Raw genomic sequence first — 18,578 nt, 5'->3', positions numbered from 1 at the left:
CCTACTTTGTTTTTTCATTTGAGTTTTAAGTAAATAAATAAATACCACATATACACAAAGTAGATAAAAAGGTATTTATAAGGAGAGGGCAGGAGAATCAAAGTAGCTTTCTCTAGGAGGTGGCACTTGGGCTGGGCTTGGAAATAAACAGGATTCTAAGAGGAGGAGTACATTTCAGGCACCTCCTCTCTGAAGCTTTCTGTGATTATTCTTCTTACAATCATCTTTCTTCATAGGGAGGAATACATTTTGTAGAAAGGCATGGGGATGGGAAATGGCCAATTTGTCTGGAACATAAAGGGCTTTAAGTAATAATAGTAATGAACCTTGGAAAGACTAAAGCCAGATTGTGAAGAATTTTGAAAACCAGAATAGTGCATATTTTATTCTGTAAACAAGAGGGAGGTACTCAACCTTCTTGACAAAGAGAGTAGCACAGCCAGATTTATAAAGATTTGATTTAGGAATATCATCTCAACAGCTGTGTGGAAGGCATATTAGAACAATCAAGAATTTCTTCTCATCTTTTTTGGCTTCCATATAGCTTATTTCATAGATCCTCTCACTGATTAAATTTTCATATTCTTTCCAACTCCATAGGGAGAAAAAACCTTACAATTAGTTAAAACTATAATTTTTAGTTTCTTTTATCTGGGAGACTTACTTAGGCTATTTGAGAGGTGATAAGTGCTTAAGCTAACTAAAATAGATCTGTGTGGCAAGCCACATATAGATGGATTTGAATTTGGCAACTGAATGGATCAATTGAATGAAGGAGGAAGACTCATGATGATTCTGAGATTGCCAAATTCATTGATCAGAAGGACAGTATTATCTTCAACAGAAATGAAAGAGAAATGGTTTTGGAGGAAAAGTTCAAGAACTTTATTTTGCTATGCCCAAAGAGCTATAAAACTGTGCATATCCTTTGACCCAGCAGTGTCTCTGCTAGGTCTGTATCCCAAAGAGATCATAAAAAAGGGGAGAGGACCCACATGTGCAAAAATGTTTGTGGCAGCCGTTTTTGTGGTGGCAAGAAACTGGAAATTGAGTGGATAACCCTCAGCGGGGAATAGCTGAATAAATTATGGTATATGAATGTTATGGAATATTATTGTTCTATATGCAATGACCAGCAGGATGATTTCAGAGAGAGGCCTGGAGAGACTTACATGAGCTAATGCTAAGAACCAGGATATCACTGTACACAGCAACGTGATTATATATGACTAATTCTGCTGAATATGGCTCTTTTCAACAATGAGATTCAGGCCAGTTCTAATAGATTTGTGATGGAGAGAGCCATCTGCACACAGAGAGAAGACTGCGGGGTACTAAGTGTGGAACAAAACACAGTGTTTTCACTTTTTTGTTGTTGTTTGCTTTCATTTTCTTTCCCATTTTCCCCAATTTTGATCAGATTTTTCTTGTGCAGCATGACAATTGTGGAAATAGGTAGAGAAGAACTGCACATGTTTAACATATATTGGATTACTTGCTATCTAAGGGAGGAGATGGGAGGGAGAAAAAATTTGGTTTTGCATGGGTAAATATTTAAAACTATGTATATGTTTTGAAAATAAAAGGCTTTAAAAATAAAATTTTAAAAATTCTATTTTGGGCATGTCGAGTTTGAAAGGCTTTTGGAATATCCAACTGGATAGCTATATATAAGAGACCTGATGTTCAAGAGAGGGGTAACCTGTGCATTGAAGATAACGAACCCCTGGGATCCAGTGATATCATCATGAGAATGCAGATATAAATGGGCTTAATACAATTTAACCTGACAATTATTGAATTCTATTTTGTATTGGAGTACTGTGGGAAACCACAACTCTACCATTAGCAAGTATGATTTTTTTGGGGAATATTCTCACATATAGGATATTTTAAATCTGAAATCTTATTAGTCAATCTAGATGACTATTCCCAGTGGAAAATACTCCCTAGTACAAATAGAACTCCAACTATATCAAGAAACAAGTTGAGTTTGGGGATTAGAGGTATCAATGGCAACAGGGCAAGAAGGATAAGAAAAATCACTAAACTTTTATTTGTGATTTCCCAGAAGCTAAAGTTTTTCTTCCTTGTAGTAACCTGATAGTGGAGAGAAGACAGAAAATTCTAAGGTGCTAAGACTTGGTTCAGGAACAATTTCCTTGTCTCCACACTCAAAAATATAGCTGATTAGTATAGATACTGAATTGTTAAAAACTCATTTTCAGAGCTCTGCTCTATAATAATTTATACAATTGGGATTATAAAAAGCATTACCTAAATCCTTTTTATGCTCTCCAATTTAAAAACTGCTTTATTGAATGTCTGGGCTAAGTCCATTTATACAGTACTTTAGTGTTTATAAAATGTCATTATTAACCTAGTGAAGTATAGATAGTGTATTATTAATATTGCTATCCTCATTTTACAGAAAAGAAAATGGAGTTAACTGATTTGGCTTGATCACATGTTGGAGCTTTCCTAGAACCTTTTTTCCTCCTGACATACTGATATATACTTTTAATAGCATAGGATAGGGTTCAACATTATTACTGACTATGGAACATATAATCTGGTTGTTAAGATAAGTAACAATATAGTAGAGGAAAAACATAGAAAGCTTTAGGTGCTATGAATGCCAGATGAGTAGTGTAGACAATTAAATGCCATAAAAGTTTGAAGAAAGATCATTTTAATATCAAATAATCAGAGAAAGCTTCAGAGAAGATATGAGAAATGAAGTGATCAGGAATTAAACAGGTGAGGTGAAAGGCATGAACAAAGACTAAGAGCCACTAACATGCTAAAGTTTGTTTATGGGAAAAGCAAACCAGTCAAACTAGAAGAGTGGGGTCAAGTTTGGATGTGGCAGGAAGTAGTTGTAAAAGACTGAAATTTTTTTATACTATAGGGAATTAGTTTTTGAGAAGCAAGATGAAATAAAGTGTTATTTTAGGAAATTAATTCTGATATGTGATAGATTCTCCCTACTAGAAAATGTTTTCAGACTAGCAAGCCTTAAAATCTTATTCTCTTGGGAAGAAATAAGGAGAATAGAGGAATTTATTCATGTATTTCATTAGTACTACTGAATCATGAGTCTTTGTTAGACCAATGTAGAATTTAGAATCAAAACACTGGGTATGAATTCTGATACCACGTGACCTTAAACTTAAGCAAATAATTTCATTCTCCAAGCTTCAGTTTCCACATCAAGGTACAGTACCTGTGATTTTGCTAGTGCCAGAACTTCTGGAAAAAAGGAAAGCACCAATTCTTAGAGGTGACTAGAGTAGGCCTTAAACTTTTTCTACTTGCAACCTCCTTTCACTTGAGAAATTTTTACATGATTTGAATCTGAGTCAAGGTGTTTCTGGCAGTGTTTAGGTATGTGTAGTGCAAAGCGCACATGTATATTCAGAACTAAGACTGTAGTGAAGCTCATATTCATTACATGTTTGAGTTTGAATTTTTGGTCATTTCCTTCCTTTTACTGTTATCAAATTTTTCTTGACCCCCACATTCAATTACTTGACCCCATACGGATAGAAACCCACAGTTTAAGAAGCTTTGGTCAGACTTTGAAGTGACTTGAGAGTCACAATGACTTCCTCCTTATAGATGTCTTCACTAACATGAGCATAATACTTTACGTAAATGTAATTTTTTATACAATATTTTACAAAACTTACAAGTTAAAAATACATAATTAAAGAGTAACATACACAAAATGATGAGTAGTTTAGCAGACAGACTCTAACAATTTGAAGAATAATGCTAAGGGTTTTTTTTTTTTTGTTTTTTTTTTAAGAATCCCTAAGGTTGGAAATTAAGAAAAGCTTTTATTGAAAATGAAATGTTTAGACAAAACTTAAAAAAATACAAAATTGTATATAATAGCTATATAACTTGATATATTCTATCACCTAATGAGCAAAAATATACTTTTTGTGTATGAAATGACTTTATTCATAGAGAAATAGAGGAAACTACAAAAATTAGTGTCTGAAAATAAGAAGCCAAAATTTGTGAAACATAAATGTTCACAGCTATTTATTTGTCTTATTTCAGTTTAGGAAAGTTTAGCTAAATTCCTGTGTCTAGACTTTTAGATTCATTCTGGTCCATTGGTGAGACTTGCTTGGGAGCTCTGCTCATTTTCCAATAAACTTAAGGTTACAATGTATTAATTAATCCTAAGAGGAGCAAAATCCCAGGGGGATCGAAATAGGCATTTTGCAGTCAATGAACAATACAATAAAAGAAGACCTGGCTATTATCATATACCATCATCCAATTCTGGGGAAGAAAAAGAGATTTAGGATAGAAACAAAATTATGTTTTAAATCTTATGATATGCCTATCCTTTTGAGAAAAGAAGATAATTCATCACTTATTTAGTCAGACTTAATCTAATTGGGTCACTTCATATACTGACCTTAATGAATTGCATTTTTTTTTTTTGGTGGGGGGATGGAATCCATCATCAACAAAGCTACTGACCTCAAAGAATACTCCACAACTCATTTCTGTTCACATTTCTGTTTAACTGAATGATCAGTAAGCAATTCAAAAAGACAAGCTTATATAATATGTTCATATTTCAGATACTGAAGTGTAGAATGCAGAAGAAAAATGTCAATTTAAGAAAGCTAAGTCATACAACTTAATATATTCTATCTATAGCCTAATGAGCAAAAATATACTTATTTGTGTATCAAATGTCATTCTCTTAACTATTTTTCAATTTGACTAACAATTTAAATGCCAAAGATCTGGGGTTCAACCTTACCAACAGAATTGTGATAACTGATCATGTTATTGAATCAGAAGATCAAGCTTATGATCTACCTGAACTTTATTAGCAAGACATTTGATAAGAAATTTCAAAATATTCTTTCTTCCCAGCATCTAAAACAAAATAAAACACCTTAATTTTATTTTCAGAGACACATTTTCTCCCTCCCTTTCATCTTTTCTTCTCTTTCCCTAATAGAGAAAGCAAGAAAAACAAACCCATCATTTATAGTTAAGCAAAATAAATTACTATATTGGTTACATTAAAACAAAAAAAAAAAAAAAAAAAAAAAAAAAAAACCAACAGCAACAACAACAAAACCCTCTGAATCTGCTACACTTTGAGTCAGTGTTCCTGTATCTGGAAGTAGACAACATATCAAACTATTATTTTAGAGAATCTAGAAAAGTATGGAATAAGTTATAATAAAAATTAAATTGATTAAAAACTGGTTGAACAGCAGGATTTAAATAAAACCAACAAGATAATATTACGTACTTACTACATCCAGGAACTGTGTTAAGAATTGGGAAATATGAAATTTTAAAGTATTTTCCCTCAAGGATCTTACCTTCTAATGAGAGAGCTAACATGTACCTATGTCTTGCATTAGCTACTAAGATAATTAGGAATGTTCTCATGAAGCAAGTGAGTCTTGAAGGAAACCAGATATTCCAGGATACAGAGGTAAAGAGAACATTATCATGAAATGGGAGACAGTTTAAAAAAATGAAAAAAGGAGATAAGTTTGTGTGAGGAACAGTAACTATATCAGTAGGTCTATGGCTCTGTAGAGAATGAAGGGGACTATTGTATAAAAATATTAGGGAAAAAAAGTAGGAAGTAGCCAGATCACAAAGAACTTTAAATGCCTAATAGAGAAACTTCTATTTGATCCTAAAAGGATAACAGAAAGCCACCAAAGTTTGAGTGAGGAGTAACATAGTCAGAACTATGCTGTAGCACAACAGCAAGATTTGTGTGATGATCAATTATGATGGACTTTGTTCTTCTCAGTGATCCAAGCAATCCCAATAAACTTTGGATGGAAAACGTCATCCACATCCAGAGAAAGAACTATGGAGATGGAATGTAAATCAATACATATATACTATGTCCACTTTTTTTCTTATAGTTTTCCCCCTTTGTTCTGATTTTCTCTCCCAACATGAAGGAAATATATATATTTTAAAAGTATCTGTATAATTAAAAAAATTTACATGTAAATAACCTTTTATTAATAATGATAAAAAAGCCATTTGCAATCTGGAGGGGAAAAAGAACTATGCTGTAAAAAAAAAAATTCCTTTGACAGCTATGTGGTAGATTAGAATGAGGAGAAAGCAAGAGGAAGGGAACCAAATGGGAGACTTTCAACAGTCTTAAAAGTCCAGGTGAAAACTGTAACTGTTTCAATGTCAACTTGGCAAGAGGTCTCTAGTGGAGTGTCCACTGGCTATCTTACTTGGTTCTGTGCTATTTAACATTTTTATCAATGGCTCAAGGTCAGAGATGGCATGCTCTTCAAATTTGCAGTCAGGGAGGGAAAGTTAATATAATAGATGGAATTCAGGATCCAAAATGATCTTGACTGGCTAGAGCATTAAGCTGAATTAGATGAAATGATATATGGATAACCTATGGATACACCTAGGTTAAAAAAAAAAAAATCAACTTGGCAGGTATTGAATGAGATATGGTTAGGCAGTAATAAAAAAATAAATAAATAAATAAACCCAGAAGTTTTAGTGTACTATAAATTCAGTGAGTTAGCAGTGTGATGTGGCAAGCAAAGCATCTAATGAAATCTTCATCTATATCAAAAGCTTTAGTTTCTGGGAATAATAAGGTAATAGTCATTCTGATCTCTACCCTGCTCATACCAATCTTTTGGAATATTGTATTTAGCTCTGGGAGCCAGTTGAAGAAAAGCATTGGTAAGCTGGGAGTGTCAGAGGAGTAGCTGCAGGAACTGGGATGTTTAGCTAAGAGAAGAATAAGGGGACATATGATGGCTATGTTTGTGAATGTGAAAGGCTACTGTATCAAAGAGGGTTAAATATGTTTGTTCTGATCCCAGAGGACACAAATTAGAGCAATGGCTAGAAGTTACAAAGGTGGCCTTGATGTCAGGAAAACCTTATAGCAATGAGAGCTACCTATGAGCAGCAGGGACTGCTTTGAGACTTTACCCATACCAGAAAGCCCTTTTAAAATAGAGGCTGGATGACCACCCATTGGGTAGGTTATAGTGGGAGCCCTTAATAGAGTACAACAGCAGCAACAATAATTAGTATTTTATGGTGCTTTAAGGTTTGTAAAGCATTGTGCAGGTCATCTTGATTTAACACTCAAAACAACTCTGTGAATTAGGTTCTGTTTTTATCCCCATACTATGAGAAGGAAAATAAATGGAGAAGGATGATATGACTAACTAGCTCAGGGTCACTGGGATGGAATTTTAATTTCAGCTCTTTCAGTTTACAAGTAAGGAAGCTGAGATGCAGTGAGGTAAAATGATTGGTCCAAGACTATAAAGATAGTAAACAGCAGAGCTGGGATTCAAATGCAGGTCTTTCAAAACAAAATTGAGTATACTTTCATAATACTAAGTTACTAGGCAATTTTTTTTCTATTAAAGTTTTTTTAAATGGTTTTTTTTTTGGTGAGTTGATTGGGTCTAAGGATCACACAGCTAATAAGTGTTAACTGCCTGGGGCTGGATTTGAATTCAAGTTCTCCTGACTTTAGGACCCATATAGTATCTACAACACCATCTAGCTGCCTTGTTAATTGTTACTTATTGGGGGAAGTGCATGGAAGGAAAAAGTTAAGGACAAACCCTCTCCCCAGCAGAATATAGGAATATTTGATAAAGAATAGTTCATTAGCTCAGTCTGTCCCGAAAAAACAAGTATTTTGTTAACATACTAGTGAGAGATGATTTAATTATAAAGATGACAGAACATCAATGGTAGTGATTTGTAAAATAAGTATACTACTGTAATATGGACAGATGAAAACTGTGTACTACATTAGCACTGCTTGAGTTTGAATGCAAAGCAGGCAGAGTGGATAAAGTATTGGTTTTGGGAGTATACACCTTTCTTTAAATTTCAGTTCTGAAATTTGTGGCCCATGACAAATAATTAATATCCCTGGGCCTTAATTCTTTCATCTGCAAAAAGAGAACTGTCCCTTTCAGTAGATTTAATAATAATAAACAGGGATAATAACATTTCCTGGTTCAAAAGTCATCCAATACAATAAAGTATTTATTGAAAAGTTTGATGAACAGATTACGTTTCACTTTTATCTTAAGAATGTCTCTTCCACATACTAACTTTTCAAAAGCATAGTTTCAAGCACTTTACATCACATCCTTATTCAATAAAATTAATAACTCCTTACTACCTTTCAGATCAAATATAAACAACTTTGTTTAGAATTCTTCATAATATGGCACATTATTTCCACACATTCTACAACCGAGGTATACTGGCTACTTATTTTTCATATATGACACTTATTCTATTTCATGCCCTTTGCACTGGCCAACCTCCCTGCCTAGAAAACTCCTCCCCTCATTTCTCTTAGAATTCCCGGTTCTCTTCAAGACAGCCCAAGTGCCATCTTCCAAGGTCTCAACCAAATGCTGGTCACATGATATCCACGAGGTAGGTACTTGCTTTGAGGACTGAGTCTATTTTAGATTTTTCTTTGTATCCCTGCTATATAGCAAAATATACTTAATCTGTGGCAAGCATTTGATAAATACCTTCTGATTAAGATAATATAAATATAATTTTAAGAAAAGGTATAAATCATGTCAGTCATATTATGATAGGAAAAAAGACTTAGGGGCTCAAAAATATCATAGAACAGGAAACGTAGGCTCAGGAAGGACTGATTTGTCCAATATCACACAAAAAGTAATGAAGTCCCTTGGCCCCAATTGAACTATTATTCCTACATATTTGATAGACTACATTCATTATTACTTAAAATTGATTGCCAATTAATACTCCAAAGTAACAGATAAAGGATATAGAGACATTTTAAGAAACCCACATAATCACCAAACTGTGAATGTTAGTTTAATACATTAGCCTCTGGTTAACTTCTTAGTCATTTGAAATCTGATTAATTAAAATTTATTCTTTATACTCTTGATGTATGTAAAACACTCCTCTGTAGTCCAATATTATTAGCTTTAAATTAAAAGTTTTCACTTTTATTTAAATTAAAAACTTTAAAAACTTAATAAAACTACTATTCATTCACTCCAGTATTTACTGAGTAACTTTCACATTGTAAGGGAGAGAGGTAAGGGAAATGGAGGAATTGGAATTTCTAAACAAATGAGATATAATGATAATGTGCCAAGAGAGTTCATAACAATGAATTCATTTCCAAATTTTTAGTGTAGCAGAAATCTTTAGTTTCTGGAGAGGCTCCCCATGCCCAAAAGTTACCTTTTCTAAATCCAGTCAAATCGCGATTTTAAAGTTTTTATTTTGTTTCCATAGTTTTAAAATGACATTATTCCTAATTCACATAAAATAGTTTTTTTTCGGGGGGGGGGGGGGAGTATATGTAAAGTGCCGGTTCCTACTCACAAAATAGAATCGCGCTTCCTCTGTTCCCAAAAACATGGAAAAGCTGCGCCAAGTGACACAGTTGTAAAGCGCCTGGAACAGTTCCCGGCACCAGGGAAGCACAGGATAACGTTAGTTTATCGGAAATCTGAGTCACCCATACAGAACTTCCCAGAAGGAGGCATCCGAGCCGGCAGACTGCTTTTCAGTTCTGCATCCCTGAGGCCGTGCTCCCAGTCACACTATTTAGCAGTAAAATCTAAAGCGTAAAAGGAGCCCAAACTGAGTGCAGTAAATGGCTCGGGGATGGTGGTTCAGAGTGCAAGGACGGTGAGGGCTGCAATAAGAAACGAGCCTCTTCCCTCAGCATCAGCTTTTCCGGAGATCCCGAGATGTCCCAACCCGAAGGAGAACCTCACACTAGCGAATAGAAGCGAGCACTTTAAAGGGCATCCCCCCCCTACTCCGCTCCCACCGAGCCCCTTCCTGCCCAAGCTGCGGCAAGCTTCGAGATGGGCACGCACACCCACCCGCTTGGGACCCCCGGAGACGGCTCCGCGCACAGATTGGTCGGGAGGGAAAAGAATTACCTGCCCCGAGCTGTCGGGCGCTGGCAAGAGCGTCTCGGTGGGGAGGGGACGGTTGGAAAACGGCGGCGGGAGCAGAGGCTGCAGATGCCAGCGTCCGAGTCACAGCCACCTCTGGCCGTGAATGGAAGACTATGAGCGCGGGCTGCCTTTTCGGCACCCGTACAAACCTGTCTTTGCCACGGGGGGCCGGGTAGCTCGATGCTTTTCCTTCCGGGTCACGGTGATACCGAAGGACGCCAACTAGATTGTAAGTCTCTTAATCTTTTGCTCCCTCTTCAGCTTCTAGTAAAGCCTCCGACTGAAGTTGCCTGACCTTCCTTGGCCTCTAAAAGCGACGACACACCCCGGTCCCTTCCACTCCACGTGCTGCTTCCATAGCCTTTCTCTTCCTTCCCCACTTCCTCCCCGCTCCGCGTCACTGGACCGGAAAAGTGTTTCAACAAAACTGTCCGGTTGGCTTTTTGGGACTCCCGAGAGGATCGTTCCGGGCGGAAGGAGCCGAAGTGAGAAAATCCGGAGGCGGCGGCGGCGGCGGCGGAGAAAGCAGCAACATGAAGAAGGAGCAAGTGCTCCACTGCCAGTTCTCTGCTTGGTACCCGCTATTCAGGAGCCTCACCATCAAGAGGTGAGACGGGACGGGGGACGGGCAGGGACCTCAGCCTTTTCGCTATCTCCTTCTTCTCCCCACGCCCCCTAAGCGACGGAGAAGCTTCTCTCCCGGGGAGGGGAGAAACCTGACTTGGCTTCTGGTTAGGGCCAGATTTGGGGAGTGTGGAGGAGGGTGTGGGGAGGAAGGCCGCAGTGTTTTGTGTGAAAGATTAACGTCCCCAGACCTTGAGAAGCGTTTTGTCAGCTGTACAAGTGATGGGGCCTACACGGTGCAGCAGCCCCTTGCCCTCCCTCATCTACCTCGCTGAGGCCTGTGTCTGCCTTCGCGCCCTCGTCTGTAGTGCACTGGAAGTCAGCATTCCTAGTTCTCTCCCAAGCTTTGGCCTTCCGTGACTCAGTAAACGTGAGATAATAAAACTTGGCCGGCCGTCCTCCCGGGGCCCAGTAACATCATCTTGTAAAACCCAGAGCTAGCCAGGACCGAATTAGGGGGGTGGGGAGGGGGAGGGAAAGGACTCGCTTAAGGGAGAAATGGAACAGTCGTGGTTTTTCCGACTTCCAAAGCAAGAAACCTTTCCCAGGCTTTGCACGGTGGCTTACCTGCTTGTTCTTCCATTCCTCTGATGGCTCTCGCATTTTACAGACTTAGAGAATTTTAGGTTTGAAAGAGACTATCCAGTATTTGGTGGAGATGCGCTATCTACATTTATAGTCCTGCTCCGCATCAGGCATTATGCAAAGTGCTGGGCGTGGAAATTAACCAAAGACGTTGTCCTTTGTTAGGGGCTGGCTTCTTATTGCTATACAAGTTCACCTATAAGTAAGTAATGAATATATACAAAGTAAATGGAAGAGAGACCCACTGCTGGGAGAACCAGGAGAGGCCTCTGGGGGAAGGTGGCGCTCGAACCGAACCTTGAATGAGCCACACTACGTGTCACTCTTGCTCTGTAAGCTTCTGTTGCCTCCAGGATAAATTATAAATGCTTTTAAGATCCCATCACAGTTTGTGAAAAAGGGCTAGGATGGAGCTTTAGGACACCTTCCCTTAGAGAGAAGGACAGGGAGGATCAGTTGGCAGGAGGCAGAGAGCCCTATCACAAGACTGGAAAAGGATATGTGAACATAACCAGGCAGTAAAATTCAGCCTTCCCACCTTAGGTCAGGAATTGTTCACAAAGTTCTTCCACTAGAACAAATTTCCTCTTTTCCTTTTTTTTCCCCCTGAATATTTTATTTTTTCCTTCTACTTACATCTAAAAACAATTTTTAACATTCATTTTTAAAAATTTTAAGTTCCAGATTCTCTCCTCTCCTCCCTTTTTCCCTCCTTGAAATGGTAACAAAACAAAACAAAACAAAAAAGTAAAACCCTCACAAAAAAAGTGAAAAATAGTATGTTTTAATGAGCATCCAGACTCTGTAAGTTCCTTCTTTATAGCTGGATAGCATTTTCATGCTGTGCCCTTTGGAATTGTCGTGGATCATTGTATTGTTGAAAATAGCTAAACCATTCACAATTGATCATAGTACAGTATTCTTGTTACTAGGTATACCATTCTCCTGGTTCTCACATAAGGCCAGGTTTTTCTGAAAGCATTTTGTTCACAATAGTATTATACCACAATTACATACAGAACAATCAATTGTTCTGCTATTCTGTACTTGGTTGCTATCCATTCCTTCGGCATCCCTCAATGACCAATTCTTGGTCACAAGAAAAAAAGCTGCTTATAAATATTTTTGTACAAACAGGTCTTCTACTTCTCCACCCCCTCTTTTTGGAAAAAAATGGATCAAGGGATATGCACAATTTTCTAGCTCTTTGGGCAGAGTCCAAATTGATTTCCAAAATGGTTGGATCAGTTTACAACTCTGTCAACAGTATCACAATTTTCTCACATTTTCTTCAGTATTTATCATTTTCCTTTCCTATTAGCCAAATTGTTAGGTGTGAGATAGTACTTCAGAGTTATTTTAATTCGCATTTCTCTAATCTGTAGTAATGAATATTTTTTCATATGACTGTCTATAGATAGCTTTGATTTCTTTGCCTGAAAACTGCTTGTTCATATCTTTTAATCTTTTACCAATTAGATAAATTACTTATATTCTTATAAATTTGATTCAGTTTTCAAAATATTTGAGGAATGAAGCCTTTATCAGAGATACTTGCTATAAAAATAATTTCTACTTTCCTTCCAATCTTGGTTACATTGGTTTTGTTTGTACAAACCCTACTAAATTTAATATAATTAGAATTATCCATTTTACATCTTGTAATGCTCTCTATCTTTTGGTCCCAAATTTTTTTCTTATCCATTGATCTGACAGGTAAACTATTCAATACTCCCTAATTTGCCTTTGGTTTTACCCTTTAATGTCTAAATCGTGAGGCAAACTATACCTAGTTTCTGCCATGCTGTTTTCTAGTTTTGCCAGAAGTTTTTATCAAATAATGAGTTCTTGTCCTCAAAGCTTGGATCTCTGAGTTTAACAAAAACTAGATTAATATTGTCAATTACTGTTATGTATTATGTGTCTAAATCTATTCCACTGATCCACCATTCCATTGTTTAGCCTGGACCAGAGAGTTTTGATGATTACCACTTTATAATACAGTTTTAGATCTGGTATGGTTAGACCACCTTCCTTCATATTTTTTCATTAATTTCCTTGATATTCTTGATTCTTTTTTCTTTTGATGAATTTTAATTCTAAAAAACATTTTGGATAGTTTTATTCATATAGCACTGAATAAGTAATCTTTTCTTTTATTAATAGAGTGACTAGAATGATAGATGGGGGAATGTTGTATATATGTAGATGACTTAGATTTTCTGTAAAGCATATAATAGTCTTATATTCTTTTGGCTATGAGTAAAGGAGTAAAGATGGATTTTGAATTGGTTGAATTACCTAACTCATAAAGTAATCATTAATTATTTGATACCATCTTGGAAGAGGATTTTTTGGTCAGTGTTCCAAAGATTTGTGCTTGGTCCTGTGCCATTTAATGTTTTATACCTGCCATTTGACTAAAGGTATAGGTGACTTGCTTATCAAATTTGAAGATGATGCAAAGATAGGGGGGGGATAGCTGACAATGAATGTCAGACCTAGAATTCAAAAATTTCTTAGGAGGTTAGAATGTTGAGTTAAATCTTCTCAGATAACATTTAAATAATGATAAGAAAACTTCATAAAAGTCCTTCTCGATGTCTGATTTAAAAAAAAAAATCAATGTTATTTTCTTATGAGTTATGGATTCTCTATCTATTCTGCCACTTTCTGTTGAGAAAACAGAAAAAAACAAAACCTGTCACAAATATGTATAGTCATGCAAAATAAATTCTGGCATTAACCATGTTGAAAGAAAGGGAGGAAAGAAGAAAAAAAAAATGTTTTAAGACGCATTGTGAATCAGACTTTCCATCTGGAAGTGAATAGCATGTTTCATCATTAGGCAGTTGGAAATGGAATAGCCTTTCTAATATTTTTAATATTTATTACAAGAGAATAGAATTCCATCACATTCACATAGTTTAATTTATTCAGACATTCTTTGATGGGCATCTGATGTCAATTTATTGTTAGATTAATAGAATGGAAGCTAAGACATTGTAACATGCTATAAGGTTTTGGGTAAGGTTCTGGTGACAGATTGTTGTGAACACAGCCTCCTCAGTCAATATTTATCAAGTACATATTATATGCCAAGCACTTTGCTTAGGAAAAAAAAAAAAAGAGGCAAAAGACAAGTCTCTGCCATTAAAGAATTCATAATCTAATGGTGGCTACAACAATCAAACAGATAATTTATGTTCAGGATAAAGAGGAAATAATTAAGAATGACTAATTCTTGAATGAAGAAAGATTGGAAAAAGCTTTCTTTAGAAGACTGGATTTTAGTTGGAATTTAAAGGGAGCCAGGGAACCCAGTAAGCATAAATGAGGAAGAAGAGCATTCCAGGTATGGGGACTAGCCAGAGAAAATGTCTAGAGCCCAGAGATGGGAATGTCTGGTTTGTAGGATAGCAAGGAGACCCTGTCTGTGGTGGAAGTGAGGAGTAGGAAGATTGGAAAGATTTGGAGGGAGAAGATTGTTTGGTTATGAAGGGCTTTGAATGCCTAATAGGATTTTGTATTTGATCCTGGAAATGAAAGGGAGCCCCGGGAAACCTTTGAGTAAGTGGTGATATGGTTGGACCTTAGTTTTAGGATTATCACTCTAATAGCTTAATGGAGAATGGATTTAAGTGGGGATTACTTTAAGGTAGGCAGACTCACCAATTGTAATCTAGGCTAGAAGTGAGAGGGTTTGCATCAAAGTGATAATAGTGTCTGTAGAAAAGAAGGTGTATTCAAGTGATAAAATTGACTGGCCTTCACCCGAGATAGAGGGGGAGATAGAAGGGGAGATTTGGAAAGAAAGAATGGTTCTGTTTTAGATTGGTTCTTTTCAAATTGGTTCTGTTTATTTTCAGATATCTACTTGACATTTTGTTTGAGATCTCTAAAAGGCAATAGGAGATGTGAGGTTAGAGGTTGCAAAGAGGTTAGCACAGAAAAGGTAGATATGAGAATTGTTCACGTAAGAGATGATAATTAAAATTAAAGTTAGTGGCGCTAACATGATCATCAAATGAAGTAGTATAAGGAAGAAGAGAAGAGAAGAAAAGAGAACCCAAGATCCTAAAGGATGCTGATGATTAGAGGATATGATGTGAATGAGGATACAGCAAAAGAAAGTGAAAAGGTTCGGTTAGATGGGTAGGAAGAAAACCAGGAAAGATTGATATCCTGAAAAGATAGTATCAAGGAGGACAGGGTGATTGAAGGAAGATCAAGCAGAATGAGAATTGAGAAAAAGCCATTAAATTTGTTAGTCAAGAGATCATCAGAACTTTGGGGAGAGCAGTTTTGAAAGAATGACAATAGAAAAAGTAGAGGCGTTTGGCATATAGATGGCCTCTTTAAGAAGCTTAGCCACAAATGGCAGAAAAGATATATCTTTGTAGGTAGAAGGATCAAATGAAAATCTAGTTCCGTACAGAATTATTACCAATATCTTGATGACTAGTGAATTTTTTAGCTATGAAACATTTAACAACAACACAACTGTTCTCAGTCATGTGTACCAAAGGACCACATTTCATTTGTTCATCCCATACACAAAACAAACATTTGCCAAAAGACCACTATGAAGTTAATTTCTTGCTTCAATAAATATTGAAGAGAATGAGGTGGTGGAGAAATTTTGCAGTATACTCATTAAGATCTTCAACCTTATACCGGTACCCAGGGACTTCTATGATGATCATAGACAGCGAAAATAGGACTTGGAAATATGACTCAGGAATAAGAAGAGAAAAAAAAAACTTGCATATGCCACGTTACTATTAAGCTAAGCTTGATCATCATAATTTTACTTGTTGAGTTGCAAGTGTTCTGTCCACTTTGTTGTAGTTACTCTTCCTGGATCTTTTTGAGTAGTCAAGGACTCATTGTCAGTAGACTGTACTTGGAAATGAATTTTTTGGCCTTGGCAACAGCATAACAATTATTGACATTAATGTAGTGTTTTAGCATTTACAAACAAAGTGTTTCAAATTATCCTGTTTTATCTGATAGTGGCATTATACTTTCTGGTAAGATTGTTGAATATTGTTCACCCTTGTGCTAATTCTGCTATGTATCAAATACAGTATCTGTTATACTTTGCAATTTCTTAAAGTCCTGTTATGAATATTGTGCTCACATGTATTAGCATGTTTGGATTACTGCTTTCATAATTTTGTTTTATTTTGGATTAGGTAGTTGTGGTAATTAATATTCATGCTTATTAGAATAATATTAGAATAAATATTTAAAATGCTATATATATGATATATTATATACCATATGTGTGTGTGTGTGTGTGTGTGTATACACACAAATATCTTTTGCTTCATTAAACGTGACAGGGATGAATAATCCTCCAAAAACCATTGTTTATCTAAATGCATATTATGTTTATTTATCTTTCTAAATACTACCTTTCCCTTTCTTTTTTTTAAAGTGTCATTCTTCCACTGCCTCAGAATGTGAAGGATTATTTACTTGATGATGGAACTCTGGTGGTCTCAGGAAGGTAAAATATAACAGAACTTGCTTTTCAAAATTATCTTAAAATATTAGAAAGAGCAAAATCTTGATATTTTCCACTTCAAGATTTAACTTAATCTTGCTTCATTACTATATTGTCACTGTCGGGCTTTCACTGTTGGTTGTTTCTTCTTAAGAGCTATTCCTTCTTACTCTGTACTCTGTTCTTCCCCTTATCGGTACTCAGACAGCAACTTTCACTTTATTTCATTGAACAATATTTATTTCCCCTGTTTTCCTAATTATTAATTGTGTGACTTTGGTTTAGTTTCTCTATAAATTGAGGCTAGTAGTACCTTGCCAGCTTAAATTTATTGAAATTCTTTCAATCTGTGTGAACTTAGACTGTATGGCCACTGGCTTGTTGCCCATTGCAGTTTTGTTCCATACATTTTCTTCTGATTTAGGTAAAAGGAGAATATTAATCATTTCCTTCCTATTTTCGATCTTTGATGAGATGTGGTATGCAAAAGCAAGATAAAAGTTGGAGACTTATTAGTTTTGATAAAGCTCCTAATGTTTCTAATATATTAGAAATATATCAAAATTAGTTATTTCAAATAGAATTGGTTTTCCCTCATATATTTGATGATTGGCCCTTCAGGCAATATACATCTTAGTTGTATTTCTATGTGGTTTCTTCAGACTCTTATTAACTTGAAAATGATAGTAGCAAAACCTCATTAGCTGCAGAAGATATAGTGAAGTTTTAGGATGAGAGGTAATTCTTAATTTATTGGGTTTTTTTTAAAGAGTTTAATTTTATTATCTTCAAGCATAATACATATTGTAAACTAGGAAACAAAATGACTCAATAAGTAAAATGAACATTAAAAAAATGATGTGCCAAAGTTGAAAGCATAAAGAATTCTTACTTTCTAGAGCCCTTAGGAAAGATACTAATTTTATATTAGATTTATCTTAGAAAATATAGGAATTAATATAAAAAATTATTTTAGAATTTTTTCTCCCCCCCCACACAAAAAAGAGCTCCTTATGCTAAGAATTTTAGTATGATAAATGTTCAGGTATAGGGTTGTTATTGTTGTTGTTTTCTACATTTAGAATCTTTTGGGATAACTTTATTAATTTGGATCATACAAACTTTGAAAGAATGAAAATACTTCACAAATGAGGTGTTCTAGTCCTTAATAAATTAAATCATAATTTAAAAATACCATTATTATTAAGTAAGCTCTCCAGAGTGTTCTTAATTTCAGTTTCTTGGGGTAATTGCCTTTTTTCCCCCCACCTAGTGTAGTTCTCCACAATATTTTACTTAAGTCTCAGTAATATTTATCTTATCAATAAAATAATCATCTCTAAAAAGATGAAATTTTGGCATGGAGTCATACTCTGTGGATCAGTACAAAGTTAAAAGAACACATAAAATAATTAAAATCGAGAATTTATTTATGTTTTTATGTTATTATTTATATAATAAATGAAGTTAAAGTATTTATTAAACTCTTATTATGTGCCAATCAGCCTAAGTATCAAGTATGTAAATAGAAAAGTAGGATCCTCAAAGTTCTTCTATTCAGATTGGGGAGACAAGACACAGAATATATCAGATGCCCTTCAGGATAGATTGCAGGAGATAGAAGTTTGTAAGGTCATATAGATTTGTATAGGTCTTATAGAAAGAAGTACGTTGGTATGTGTGGAGGGTGAAGCAAGAGGGAGGGAGCATAGTAAAGCCTAATGGGCTCTAGGATATCTTGGTAGAGCATATAGGATGCGAAGTGTATAGAAACTGCATGCTAATTTCATTTGCCATGTGTTAAAAATAAAAATTAAAGTAATATAGAGTTATAGATACAAATAAACATAGAG

At 35.6% G+C, this 18,578-nt stretch overlaps 2 protein-coding genes across 6 annotated transcripts in view; one reads left to right on the top strand and one right to left on the bottom strand.

Moving 5' to 3' along the window:
• Nucleotides 1-11,324, bottom strand: part of NUDT5 (nudix hydrolase 5) — a 29,943-nt gene extending 18,619 nt beyond the window's left edge. The window contains exon 1 of one of the 4 annotated variants that reach the window (XM_074268639.1): nt 11,196-11,324. In XM_074268639.1, coding sequence (XP_074124740.1) covers nt 11,196-11,231 — 36 coding nt within the window. In that variant the 5' untranslated portion in view covers nt 11,232-11,324. Of the gene's footprint in view, nt 1-9,986; nt 10,127-10,153; nt 10,290-11,195 lie in introns of those variants that run through there. The other 3 variants (XM_074268638.1, XM_074268641.1, XM_074268640.1) reach the window with 3 other exon arrangements.
• The window catches only part of CDC123 (cell division cycle 123), a 108,380-nt gene that overhangs the window by 25,005 nt on the left and 64,797 nt on the right, over nt 1-18,578 (top strand). Inside the window, exons 3-4 of one of the 2 annotated variants that reach the window (XM_074268636.1) lie at nt 10,266-10,611; nt 16,657-16,728. In XM_074268636.1, coding sequence (XP_074124737.1) covers nt 10,538-10,611; nt 16,657-16,728 — 146 coding nt within the window. In that variant the 5' untranslated portion in view covers nt 10,266-10,537. Of the gene's footprint in view, nt 1-10,265; nt 10,612-16,656; nt 16,729-18,578 lie in introns of those variants that run through there. The other variant, XM_074268637.1, reaches the window with a different exon arrangement.

This window comes from Sminthopsis crassicaudata, chromosome 5, assembly GCF_048593235.1.
Source record: "Sminthopsis crassicaudata isolate SCR6 chromosome 5, ASM4859323v1, whole genome shotgun sequence".
In the NCBI taxonomy this organism is placed as follows: Eukaryota; Metazoa; Chordata; class Mammalia; order Dasyuromorphia; family Dasyuridae; genus Sminthopsis; species Sminthopsis crassicaudata.
This window is presented reverse-complemented; position numbering and strand designations above follow the sequence as displayed.